This window comes from Epinephelus moara, chromosome 12 (assembly GCF_006386435.1).
Source record: "Epinephelus moara isolate mb chromosome 12, YSFRI_EMoa_1.0, whole genome shotgun sequence".
Classification (NCBI taxonomy): Eukaryota; Metazoa; Chordata; class Actinopteri; order Perciformes; family Serranidae; genus Epinephelus; species Epinephelus moara.
Genome location: NC_065517.1, coordinates 25,355,250 through 25,368,698, shown reverse-complemented (window position 1 = coordinate 25,368,698; position 13,449 = coordinate 25,355,250). Strand labels below are relative to the sequence as shown.

The 13,449-nt window shown below is 41.4% G+C and overlaps 1 protein-coding gene across 2 annotated transcripts in view; it reads left to right on the top strand.

Moving 5' to 3' along the window:
* grm1a (glutamate receptor, metabotropic 1a) overlaps positions 1 to 13,449 on the top strand; it is a 57,124-nt gene that overhangs the window by 26,224 nt on the left and 17,451 nt on the right. For both annotated transcript variants that reach the window (XM_050057765.1, XM_050057766.1), the window contains exons 4-6: positions 8,602 to 8,837; positions 12,408 to 12,654; positions 13,225 to 13,393. In XM_050057765.1, the coding sequence (XP_049913722.1) occupies positions 8,602 to 8,837; positions 12,408 to 12,654; positions 13,225 to 13,393 (652 nt within the window). The remainder of the gene's footprint in view (positions 1 to 8,601; positions 8,838 to 12,407; positions 12,655 to 13,224; positions 13,394 to 13,449) is intronic.

Sequence of the window (13,449 nt, the reverse complement as noted above, 5' to 3'; positions counted from 1 at the left end):
TTTTGGTTTGAGTCACCAAGTGTTTCTCACGCAAGTGATTCTCTCCCAATCTGTTCTCATCCCAACTGGACAAATACTGCCACTTTGTCAGTTGACCTAAATGTAAAAATACAGCTAGCTAGGTATCCTCCTGCGACGGTTTTGAATGTTCATGGATGGCATCTCAATTCACGCTTGTTACACACATTGTGTCTTATCAAAATACATGTTTTCACAGGAAATTGTACATGTACAGTTTTTTTTTTTGTTTTTTTTTTCAAAATAAATTTACTATGTAGTTAAAACACTTTATTTTTAATTTTATTTCCAAAGGTTTAGGCAACACTACCACATGGTTAGGTTTAGAAAAAACATAATGGTTTGGCTTAAAATTACTATGGTTTTCACTAAGGTAATGTCACATCATGTGACGTATGTTACTGTAGTAGCATGCTGCACATACTAACACACTATGATGTTATAAAAATAACTCCACAGACTTTTGGTTTTACAGGAACAACAAACAACGGGCTCGAGGGTGAAAGTCCAGTGTTTGTTTGACCCATCCATCTCCCCTCCCACCCGCCCTACAGGGACTGTCTCGCTCTTTATACTACAGTAGTTGCCAGTTGCTACAGGAATAGCTGCCACTCTGTGTGTATCATATTGCTGCGAGGAGTGTGAATCGGTGTCAGACGCCTTTGTACGTCAGTATCTGACGCCAAAATCATTGACAAAGTTTGGAAACGAGTTAGGAGTGAGAACGGGCTGTCTTTCTAATATAATGGAACTAGACGTCACTCTGCCTGTGATGCTCAAAGCTCCTAAAAAAGACATTTCTAAAGTTAACAGCAATGTCTCTTTCCAGAAATCATGACCGCATTACTGAAGATAATCCACAGACCTTGTTGTGAGCAGTTTCATGTAGGAACTATTTTCTTTCTTCCCAAACTACACCCGCCAACCTTATCACTGCACAGAAGAAAGCACGCATCTGCTGCGAGCTCACCTAGCACCACTGAGCTAGCTAATGTTACAACTCAGCTGAGGAGGACGCCATTAATGTTTACATCTCATGCTGTCATGATCACAAGCCTCTTATCTGTAGTTAGATGTGCATTTCCTTCTGCGCCGTGATACAATTGGTAGGTGTGGTTTGGTAGAAAGAAAATAGTTCCTACACGAAACTGCTGACAGCAAGATCTGTGGATTATCTTTAGTAACTGGGTCATGATTCCTGGAAAGAGACATTGCTGTTGAGTTTTTCAATTTATGTATCTATGTATTTATTTATTTTAGGCACCACAGGCTAAGTGCCATTTAGTTCCTTTATATTTGAGAGATGACAGGCATCTCTACGGCCAATATCTCCAACGCTTGACATGACTGATAAATAACACTACAGCTACGAGGGAAAAAAGTGTATTTCGTATTTTGGGGTGAACTGTCCCTTTAAGAATATTTTTATTGTATTTATATAAGAGGTAAGCTCTATTTTATATCTCAGAGCCACTGCCTTGTTTGTCTTCCTCCAACAAGTCCTCCAACCTGTGCGACCTGTCCTGTCTTCAGTACAACTGCAGAGCTAATAACATACTTGGACAGCATTGACTCTTTAATCTGCTTAAACAGGTGTTCCTCCAGTATATCTGACTCAGGTTATGTAATAATGGGCCTTCCAATATACACTGCGAAGCTGCGGAACATTGAGGTGATATTAAATCAGATTTTGTCCCATTAGGCGTATCTCTGATGGCCCGAGAGTTCTGATGAGCTGTTTGGAGTTCTGCCAGACAGCGCGATCCTGAGAGAGGAGAGTGAAAAGAGAGAATGTCATTTTACTTTATCACAAACTCCACTGTGAGAAACAGTCAAGCATGTCTTCAATGCCTCATGCATTATTCATGTGGAGTGTTGAGCAGCACTTCTCCCCCCTCTCCCTCTCTGTCTTTATCTAAAAACCAATCTGTTTTTCACCGTTCTGTTAGAACAAATATGTTAAACACTGAATTGTATTGAATAGACCGTATTAAATGTAGTTACCCTGTCATATAAGGAACATTTATGATAAACATGGAGGACGTATGCACACAAATCTACAGTGGTGTGTAGTTATCTGAACTACATGTACTTACAGAGATCAGGAGGGACAGAGACAGTATTCACTCTCAGCTTATTAAAAAAATGTGACCAGGACTAATGGAAATCACATGTTTCGGACTCTAAATTCAATCAGCTTAGTGAAAAGAATTCTTCTTTTAAAATTTATGCAAACATTTTAGGATGCACAACAGACAGATATCCGTATTCAAAGAATATGAGATAGGTTATGTTGTGTACTGGACCTTATTGCTCTTATTTTGTCCTTGTATCATTACCCAACACTGTTCTTGTCTTTAACAGTAGTTGTTGCAGACAAAGAGTACGCATGTATAATTCAGTGGATCCTAGCCCTACGTTACTTAACACCATTCATTAAAATAATAATATTTTCATGAATTCAACTACTTTAAGCCCCACAAATCTGCATATTGATATCATATCATATCTGCTCTGTTTCCAGTTGTCACCCCAGTCACTAGAAAATGTTGGCATTGTGTATTTCTGCAAACCGCTGATGTGTTTCATACGTATCAAACGTTTTATGGCGGCACTGTGATAAAATGGTTAGTATCGTCACATGCCTCACAGCAAAAGGGTTCCTGGTTCAAACCCTAGGTGGGGGGTTGAACCCTGCGGTGGGGGAGCCCCTCTTGTGCAGAATTTGCATGTTCTCCCCGTGTCAGTGTGGGTTTACTCCAGGTGCTCCAGCTTCCTCCCACAGTCCAAAGACATGCAGGTTAATTGGTGACTCTAAATTTGCCGTAGGTGTGAATGTAAGTGTGAATGGTTGTCTGTCTCTATGTGTCAGCCCTGTGAAAGTCTGTCCAGGGTGTACCCCGCCTCTCACCCAATGTCATCTGGGATAGGCTCCAGCCCCCCCGCAACCCTCAGCAGGATAAGCAGTTACGTTTGTGAAGTGACATAATATATGAGCTGATATGAGTTAAAGGGAAAGGTGGATGGTGAGACACCTGGGTAAGATGCTGGCCAAACTGCTCAATGACCACTGCTCAAGACAAACAGACAAAAGGGTTGTGATGTAGTGAGTCATTTTTGTGTTCCCAGCGGCTTTTTAGGCAGCACACGGGTGTTCTGTCGTGCCTGTTGCTGTTTTTACAGGTGCCTTTTAGACGCATAAAGTGGTTGTATTTTACAGAGACATCACTGCATTACTGGCTGTGATTGTGCCCCCAAATGGGGTATTTTAAGCCCAAAAATATATTTTCCTAACTCTAACTAAGTGGTTGTTGTGCCTAAACCTAACCACACAACCACAGCCTTGTTGAAAGGTAAAGATTCAATGTATCTGCTAGGGCTGGCTTACCTGAATGCTTCAAAGCTTCGAAGCTTTTGAGCGTTGCCATGTCAAAAAAACATTTTTCTATACCATTTTCCCAAGTAGCCCATAAATTAAGAAATAGTAATCCAACATCATTTATTATGCATCAACATTTATTTTTATTTATTCTCAGACAAAGATGTATAACCTCAGTGATTGGCTTAGTTTTGTGACTCAGACAGTTTAACAGGCTACAGATATGCTAGATCATAAAAAAAGTGAATCATTTGGAGTAGGTTCAAAATTTACAAAGATGACCCCCAGTTGAGTGCCAGATATGCTAAAGGAAACTGGCATATCACACACCTATAACTAGCTCTTGGCAAATCACAACCCTTCACTGAGAAGTATTTGTGATTAATCAAAGCTTATTCCCAAATACAAAGCTTCAGTGCCCCAAACTGTAATTAAGGAAAGCTCTCTCCATACAGTAACATGCTAATGTAAGGTATCTAAGGTTAACAGAAACGTCTAATGCCAACATTTTTTCTGCTGATTGCGTTGCAGTTGTAGCGTCATCCTTCCAAAACTAATCCTACAATCAAGTACGGCCTCTTTAGCTACATCCTGATATAGGTTATTCCTCTGTGTCATGGAGCTACATCGTTGTCCAGAAAGTATTAAAAACAGACCAATGATGCAACTGTTGCACTGGGTCACATGTCTTTTCATTACCATAAACATGGGCACTGTTTTGAGTCAATAGCTGTGTTCGAAACCGTCCACTCACTCACTCACTCACCCACTCACTCACTATTCCCTATTTCGTGTTTACTATATAGTGCACTACATGGGGAACGACTGAACGAGATTTCGGACACTAACTGAAATTTTCGGAATGTCGTTGCGTCAGTAGCTGCGCCGCATACTCCTGTGATGCAAGTGGACGCGCCGAGCATCATGTAAACAAACCGGGCCCTTTGAGGATGATCGAACTGTATGGTGGTTGTACTTTTTGTCAATAAACTGTTGAAATGTCAATGGTGTGGACGTTTGGTTTTGTCAGCTACGGTTGTGTGTCTGCATTGTGAGCTGTAATAGCCCACAATAGTGCACGAGCTACAAGCTACCTGGCTCGTGCGAGCTAAGTGGCTATTGTTAGCTCGTGAGCTAATGTTACCGGCTAGCATCCTATTCGTTTTTTGTTTTTGTTTTTTGTGCCATCGTTGCGGTTCTTCTTCTTCTTCTCCTCTGGCAAAAGACGACCGCATTGCATTGTGGTATACTGGAGTAAAATGTAGGGTACATCATTTGTTCATTCACATTTGCTGTGCATTGTGGGTATTTAATAGTCCACTATATAGTGAATGAAATTAACCACGGAGAATTCGAACACTACAAAATGGCGAACACACTATATAGTGCGCTATATCCGTGATAGGGAGCGATTTCGAACACAGCTAATCTCTCATACACCATTCTGTAGATGCTCATTAGTTCATTGAATGTGTATTCATCCACGGCTGAAAATAGACCCCAACAAATGCACAATTTGCTCTTGGTTTAGTAATGTTTGCTTAGAACTACAGTGCCCAGCTGTTTTTGGAAATGAAGGAACCAGTGGGTTCTGTGCTGAGGGAAGTCAGACAGCATGGAGGGACAGAGGAATACATTGTTGGTTTTGCTATTGTCATGAGTTTTTCTGACAGTAAGAAAAATAGAGACAATGCCAGCCATTAAATTTCCACCTTCCAGTGTGTAGGATCAGAGAGACAGATGTCAGGGTCAGCATCAGACACTATAACAACTTCTGGATGACAGGGCTCTGTTCTCAGGATGATATTCATACTGGCTGCCTCCTGCTGCCCAGTATATGTAGGAATCCATATGTCTTTGAGCTTGAGTAGAAATTTTTAGAGCTCATTCATACTGGTTTTAAAGTTTGCTCCTCACATTCTCACACATACGGTTGAATGCCTCCTTTTCGTGACGGACGCTAATTGTAGACATAAAGGTCAGAGACTTTGACCTGCACATACACACGAACACACACGTCCTTATCCATCACCCAGAACATCCCATGTGTGCGAGGTAATTGGTTCCATGGTGAGTCATACCTAATTGGTGTCTAGCTGTCAATAGCACAGGTATTTCAAGCCAGTAGCCTGGAGCCCACATTAAAGATAGAGAGACACGGTATAAAATACAGCCTGAAACCCCACACGGGCTCGGATTTAGAGGAAAGCAGAGCTCAGAGTGGGGTTGTTTACCGGTTAATTTGTTTTTCAGTGTCCCCTTCGCTGGTGTTTTCTATTTCTCTTAGAGACCACTGGCCAGCTGTGTGTCCAAATTGGCTTGGTGGGGTAGAGATTCTCGCACAGAGGGTTACACAAGCAAACAAACAAGCAAGCTGAAGGGATTGTGTAAAGCCTACAATTACGGTTGAGGCACTAATGGTGAGATTTCCATCCTCTTAAATTGAGGATTGCTGCACATACTTGACATAAGCCTCCAACCAGTGCTGCCACGCTAATTTAACATCGTACAAGAGTAGAGACTGTAGTCTACCTACTTGTAGTTGAAGCTCATTATTTTAATGAAAGCTACACATGACCTAAAGTTTGGGTTTGTGTGCTGATGATGTTCTGTCGATACATTTGCTGTTGTTTGCTGAGCACATACAGACCAAACATGAGATTCAACCAACGGTATTGCCTCTTACTCTGTTACTGCTGCCTATGATTGCTGCTCTGCATGTCCAAATGGCTTTTTCATGCTGTACTTCCTCTGTATTGCAGCAGCTCCTTTAGATGTGGACTTTATCAATTCATTGACTGGTTAAAATCATTCAGAACAGTAAAAACATTTGTAGCCACTGCCAATGTTTTTACTAAGCTTATCAATCACGTCCCCCTCAAATGCACAATCGGTGCATCGATCAGTGAAAGCATCACTGTTCCTACAGCAGTTCATGTTCAAGTCCAGTCAAATACTAATACAAGCTGTTAAGTTCAATTCAGTCCAGTCCAGAACCATTATGCCTTTTCTTAGGGTGCTTTCAGACCTATCGCTTTGGTCCGAATCAGGGCCTAATTTTGGTACAAAGTTGCATAATAGCCTAGAGTTGGTTCGTGTTCTCACGGCAGCATTTACAAGCGGACCAGATCAAATGCCTTGTGTGAGAAAGCTGCTCTTGATTGGTCAGAATTTCCATGTGGGAAAAATCCAGGAAGTAAACAAAACGTTGAAAAAGAGTACACTTGCAAGATAAATGTGACACTTTCTAATGTCACAATGGAGGGACAACTACGCAGGTTGATTTTAGCGCTGCTCATCGTGGACTATATTGCTGTCATTGTTCATTTTAGTCAAACCATACAGTTTGAAAACGAGGCGCGGCTCCAACTAGAAAACAATGTTTTGATGCATTGGATGTGCTGAATGTGCATATTAAGGCAGTACAGGAGGAGGTGCACATTAATAATCCTCCAGGACTGTAACATGCTCATGTTTAACCCAAACAATGTGTCATGTGACTGCAGTTGGTTCAGATCCAGGTCGGAACACGTTCTCACCACAAACGAACCGCATCAGAGTTCGTTTGTAACCGGACTGAGACCACCTCTTCAAGAAGGTCTCAGTCCGGTTGTTTTGGTACTGAGACCACCTCTTCAAGAAGGTCTCAGTCCGGTTGTTTTGGTGCGCACCCGAGTGGGATTGCTGTGTTCACGCCTGCCCAAACGAACCGCACTTAGGGGGCAAACGAACTTGAGTTTGATTGAACCGAACCAAACAGGGAAGGTGTGAAAGCACCCTTATTTTCTGTCATAAAGTTAAAGTTTTTCAGGGCCTTTTGTAAGTTATTTCTGAATACAATACGTTAGTGTAACAACATAATAATTCAGTATTTTTCATATCTTAACATCATAATACATCTATAGTTGTTTGGGGCTCAGATGTATTGCTCGTTACCCAAGGAAGAGCAGTATGTGCTGTGAAAGTGTTTGTAAAAGTGATTCTCAAGAAGCAGCAATGCCACTGGCCAATCAATCAGCTCATTCCTAACAGGCGTGTTTCTAACAGACACTGGACTAGTTAGCTAGCTAATATCACAAGGATGGATGTTCAGATTGCAAGCAAAAACCTCAGGCATCAGACCATTCTGAGCACTGTTTCCAATGTTTTTTTTCCTACTCTTGAGACTCATGACTGATTTTTTTAATACGGTCATCTGCTCCAGGCACGACACTGCAAGAATTTACATTACGAGCTTAAAGAGACAGTTGCTAAATGTGAGCATCTCAGACAGAGGGTCAATACAGGTGTTCCAGCTTAGCCAGTATGAGGAAAATAAAGTGTTTTTTGACCATTAAAGCAGGTAAATATGTTCTGCTAGAAAATTAGAATGTAAGTATGAACCTGACCCCCTTTAATGGCTCAACAGGTGACTGTTTGTAATAGAGTTATCACATCATGATCGTTTCTGTGGCTTTTAACAAGGAATTAACGGCTGGACTGACAAAAATGCTTTTGGTCACCAGTTGGAGGAGCTCCACTGGAAAAACAAAACATTTGGGGGTGACTGTGGCTCAGAGATAGAGTGGGTCTGATCCCCGGCTCCTTCAGTCTGCATGCTGGGCAAGATACTGAACCCCAAATTGCCTCCGATGGCTGTTCCATCGGTGTGTGAGTGCATGAGAATGGTTACTAGGTAGCAGGTGGCACCATGTATAGTAGCCTCAGCCACCGTGTGTCACTGTGTAGCGTAAAAAGTGCACTGAGTGGTTGGAAGACTAGGAAAGCACTATACAGTCCATTTACCATTTAGTCAGTGAGAGTGGTGGTTCAGTACAGTCAGTTCAGTTTGAACATTTGGTGTTGTACATGTACTGAACACCTCTGCTGCCCTTTCTCCCAAAGAAGAGACAGAAAATCAAGAATGTTGTAGAGAATCTATCTGTCAAAGTGAAGGCGTGTTAGTGTTTACGTTGTGTGAAATGAAATTACTGTAGTCAGCGATGACGCTCTTGTGAATAGTTGGCGTGTCACTCCGAATCAGCAGATAAGTGTAAACTATAATTACAACAATCCAATATAAAAGACAGTAACAAGTACATATTATAATCACTATCAAAGATTATAACAACATTTATTCTTACTCTTTCCTTTCATAAAATGTCAATGCTGCCCCTGTGATCGTTATGTCATAGCCTCTTCTTCTTTCTCTCTTGCTCCTGCAGTGACGGATGGGCAGACCGTTACGAGGTTGTGGAGGGCTATGAGCAGGAAGCAGAGGGAGGTATCACCATGAAGCTGCAATCAGAGGTGGTTAAAACGTTTGATGATTACTATCTGAAGCTGCGTCTGGACACCAACACCAGGAACCCCTGGTTCTCGGAGTTCTGGCAGTACCGTTTCCAGTGCCGCCTTGTGGGTCACCCACAGGAGAACAAGAACTACAAGAAAGTCTGCTCCGGTGAGTGACAACATAGGCATCTATATTCTTGTTTTTTATTCATAGGAGCATTGCCCTCTATTTTTTTTTCCAAATTGCTGTCAGTGAAAGTAGAGGGTTAAATTTTACCAGAGTGCAAAACTCATGAATAATAACAAAACCTGTGTATTTTCTCCTCTGTTTTCCTCCCTGAATATTCTCTCCCTTTGCTCCCAAAAGGTGATCATGGTAAATTGTGTTCTCGGCTTGTTATTAGCATTTAAATCACAATTCAAATTTGCTCACAACAAATCCAATCAAAAAAAAAAAAAAAAAAAGTAATACCATGAACAATGCACCCAAAATGACATTAAATGAAATTGCTCAGCATGCTTTTAATCAACTGATAAATAAAATCAATTAGTGGTCCGTGATGACTGTTCCTACCTCAGAGCACTGCAGTCTTAGCTGCTTCTCTACTCTCTCTCTATCACACTTTCATGTTCCTCTTTTATTCCAAAGACCTTCAAGGTGGTAAGTGCATTTTTCCAGCCACTGTTATGGTGATGATTTGATCAGAATGGCACCTGCACTCTGTAAGCGTTTGACTCCTCAAAGACAGGAGGAGTTTGACTGATGCTTCCTTTAAAAGAACACTCTGTATAATGCATTAAAAGTGCAGTTTAGTAAAAATAGAGAGATGTCTTTATGCTGGCGGTCTCGGGCTCTCGGCCAGAGTGAGGATTGCATCAGTCAAACTCTGATGTGGAGCACTGGGCTTGTTTATACTCTGTGATATATAGCAAGGAAATAACCTTACACTTTGGAAGACTCACCCAGCACACACTGTTCACCAAAGAGGCTGACACACCTGAAAGATGCAGCTGTATTGAATAGATCACTCTCGTCTGTATGTGCATGTTGATCTGTATGATGTAGACAATTAATATCCCTATTTTAAATGCACTTTCTAAGGGGGCAAAGAGGAATGTAGATTCAGTCTTAAACTTAGGAAGAAATATCTTCCTACAAGGATGCAAAAAATGTAACATTTTCTACTTTTATTTATTTATTCATCCTCCAAAACACTGAGGTTTGACTGTGGGACAATGCCCTCGGAGCAGTGGTTTCCAACTGGTGGGTTGTGGTCTAAAAGTGGGTCACAGGTCTATTCTGAGTGGAGTTTGTAAAGAATGCACTTTATTTTTAAGTACAGTGAATTTCTGGCACAGAGCTTTTATTTTGAAGTGCCGTTTGCTGCTGTAGATTGAGTGAAGAAAAGCTACTTAACAGAGACAGCAAACTAGCTCAATGACATGGCCAAACAAAACTATGACGCTGAATGTATTAAACTGTGTGGACCTTAAAGTGATGACTAAGAAGAAATCTGGACCCCGTAGCTGGACCAGTTGGGAACCACTGCTTTGGAGGGTTTGCAGTGAAGTACAACTTGGAAGAGGTGTGGACTCGAGTCACAAACTGGATGACTTTAGACTCAACTGACACAATCAGAAAAGACTTGCAAGTCATCTTTGATCTTGGACTTTAACACAGATGACTCATGACGTCACTTGGTTTTGAAATTACTTGATACCTTCTCTTAAGCCCAAAGATTAAAAAGTTTGTTATTTAAATAGTGTGTGCCATGAATCAATTAATGCCCCTTTATTTCCTGATTCAGCTAATGCTAATAAATATTTTTATTTAATTTAGACATGCACCAATATACAATATCAATTTAAAGGAAGACTAGTCCTGCAGAAATGTCAGACACTTTTATGCCTCTGAGGCATTATCTTTTCAGGCTGTCTATCCGCCCGTCCCATTCTTGTTAACGAGATATCTCAAGAATGGCTTGAGGAATTTTCTTCAAATTTGGCACAAACGTCCACTTGGACTCAAGGAATGAACCGATTAGAATTTGGTGGTTGCAAGTCAAAGGTCATGGTCACTGTGACCTCACAAAACATGTTTTTGGCCATAACTCAAGAATATATACACTTATTATGACAAAACTTCACACAAATGTCTAATAGGATAAAATTATGAAGTTATAACACGTTATGTTTTTCATTTTAGGGTCAAAGGTCAACTTTTCTGTGACATGATAATGTTCTGTGGGTAACCAGTAGCTCAGTGGGTAGAGCGGACACCTTATGTACAGAGGCAATGTCTTTGCCGCAGCAACCACGGGCTTAATTCCAGCCCACACCTCCCTTGGTTGTCCACCCTGATACTGTGCTGATTGTATAGATCTTCTGTGTTGCCGGGGGAAGATGTGTGTGAAGCATCAATGTTTTCACAGACATGGATGTCAACCTTAAGTGCAACTTGACTGGTGCATGGAGGCATGCAACCGTGAGGTGGTAATTCTAGTTCCGATATGAGATGAGTTAAATACAATAAGACGGGGACAGAAATGCACAAAATTCACTCTGTAGTGTTTAATGGTGCTATATGTTATGAAAGTGCGATGTCAACACTACTTTTTTATGATTAAGTGCAGTCACGCTTGTTTAGATACATGTTTTAACAAGTAAATAAAAAAAATGTAAAAAGCATTCGTATTTTTTGTTATTTAAATATATTATTATATATATTATTGCTTGATTGATTGATTTTTTATTTTGTGCCATGCACACTCACATGTGCCGAACCCTCATGAATTTACAAGATACCATTACAGTGACAGCACAGTACCAATCCAAAGTACATGTTATTTTACTGCTCAGTCCAGAAACAGAATACTCTGCCTTCTGTCCCAGGCCTGGCAAAGAAATTCAGCCACAAAAAAAGGCTCCCTTTCTGAAACAAAACTCAATTTTTTTCATAATAATCCAACTAAAGGAAATCAGTGTAGATGGAGGTCATTTTACTGAAAAGTAAATTAACCTCATTCTCAATTCTCAACCCTAATTACACAACAAACAAATTCAGTCCTCCTCTTGGGAGGTGTTAAACCTTCCAGTCTCTAAGGCTAATGGTAATGTTCCTGAGCGCAGCTGTGCACACAGGGATCTGTCTTTTGTTTAGATTATACTTCACATAAGGTTTCACACTGTTGCTGTTGTTTATGAGACATAAGTTCATAGTTTTAGTTTATACCATATGTCAACGGACCATTTCAGACCATTATAGTATATTATAAGTCTGTTGTAAAAATGGCGTTACCTTCAGTGAAGAGCACACTATGACTTGTCTAGGACTAGTTTAGAACTTGGATCTCAGACTGCAAAGACCTGAGACTTACTTGTGACTTACTTGGGAAACAATGACTTGGTCCCACCTCTGCAACTTGGCATTCACAGTCGGTATTTTCCCAGACGATGGTTTTTTTTCTGTCTCTCTCATCTGTTTTCTATTGAGCTTTTAGACATCATGTTGTGATCTCCCTGTATGCCGATATATTCTGCTGCAAAACAAGGTTCTGTTTTTCATTATATTCTCCATGTCTGGTTCTAATTTAGTTTTGCATTCGGGGAAACCCAATGTTCCAGCAGTGTACCTGCAGTTTGAACACAGCACCAGACAGACAAGAAAGTTTTCTTCAACTGTAAACATTTCAAATATTCTTCCATCCTTCTGATGCACTCTTCTTTTCCCCTCTAACAGGAAATGAGAGTCTGCATGAAAACTATATGCAGGATAGTAAAATGGGCTTTGTCATCAATGCCATCTATGCCATGGCTCATGGCCTCCATGATATGCACCAGGAGCTGTGCCCGGGGCAGCCGGGGCTCTGCAAGGCCATGGACCCCATCGACGGCAGTAAGCTGCTGGACTACCTGCTGAAGACGTCCTTCAGAGGAGTCTCAGGAGAGGAGATTTATTTTGATGAAAATGGAGACACCCCAGGAAGGTGAGAGGATGAGGAGGTGGCGGTAAGAATATAGAAAAAGGCAGGAAAAATGGAAATAGAGATTTCATACCATCAACGCGGTTGTAAGCTGTGAATTTCTCCCGTCTAACACTCTCCTACTCATTAGCACGCGTGTACATGCACACAAGTGTGCACCGATCTTGAGCTCAGAGGGATGTAATTAGTTTGGACTGGAACAGATTCAGTGGATTGTCCGCTGTGGCAGCCACTTTCATCTCTCTTCAGTCCGACAGACAGCATATGACAGTCAGAAAACGCAGCCGTGTCATTCCACCGTCAACTAGAGGTCAGGTGCAGCACATCCTGGTTCAATATAAAGATGAGGCCACAGTGTGCACTGGCATGAGCTCTTGATGTTACACTAACAGGGTTGTAAGCTGTTTAAGTGACTTTGGATAAAAGGTTTGCTAAGCTGCTGAATCGTTATCATTAAATTACCTGTCACTCTCTCCTCCTCCCCTCCCTCCACATCTCCCCCCTCCTCACCCTCACTCTGTGATCTGCGTCTCTCTTTCATTCTACCCTGTCCTCCTCCCTCTGTCCATCCAGGTATGACATCATGAATCTACAGGTTGAGGGTGACGGCCGCTATGATTACATAAACGTGGGCTCCTGGCACGAGGGCATCTTAAACATCGATGACTACAAGCTATGGTTGAACAGCAGCGACATGGTCCGCTCAGTCTGCAGCGAGCCCTGCTCCAAAGGACAGATCAAGGTAGAGATTCAGATCCTCCAGCGTTAAATAAACTCCACCAGTGTTCATTTAGTCTG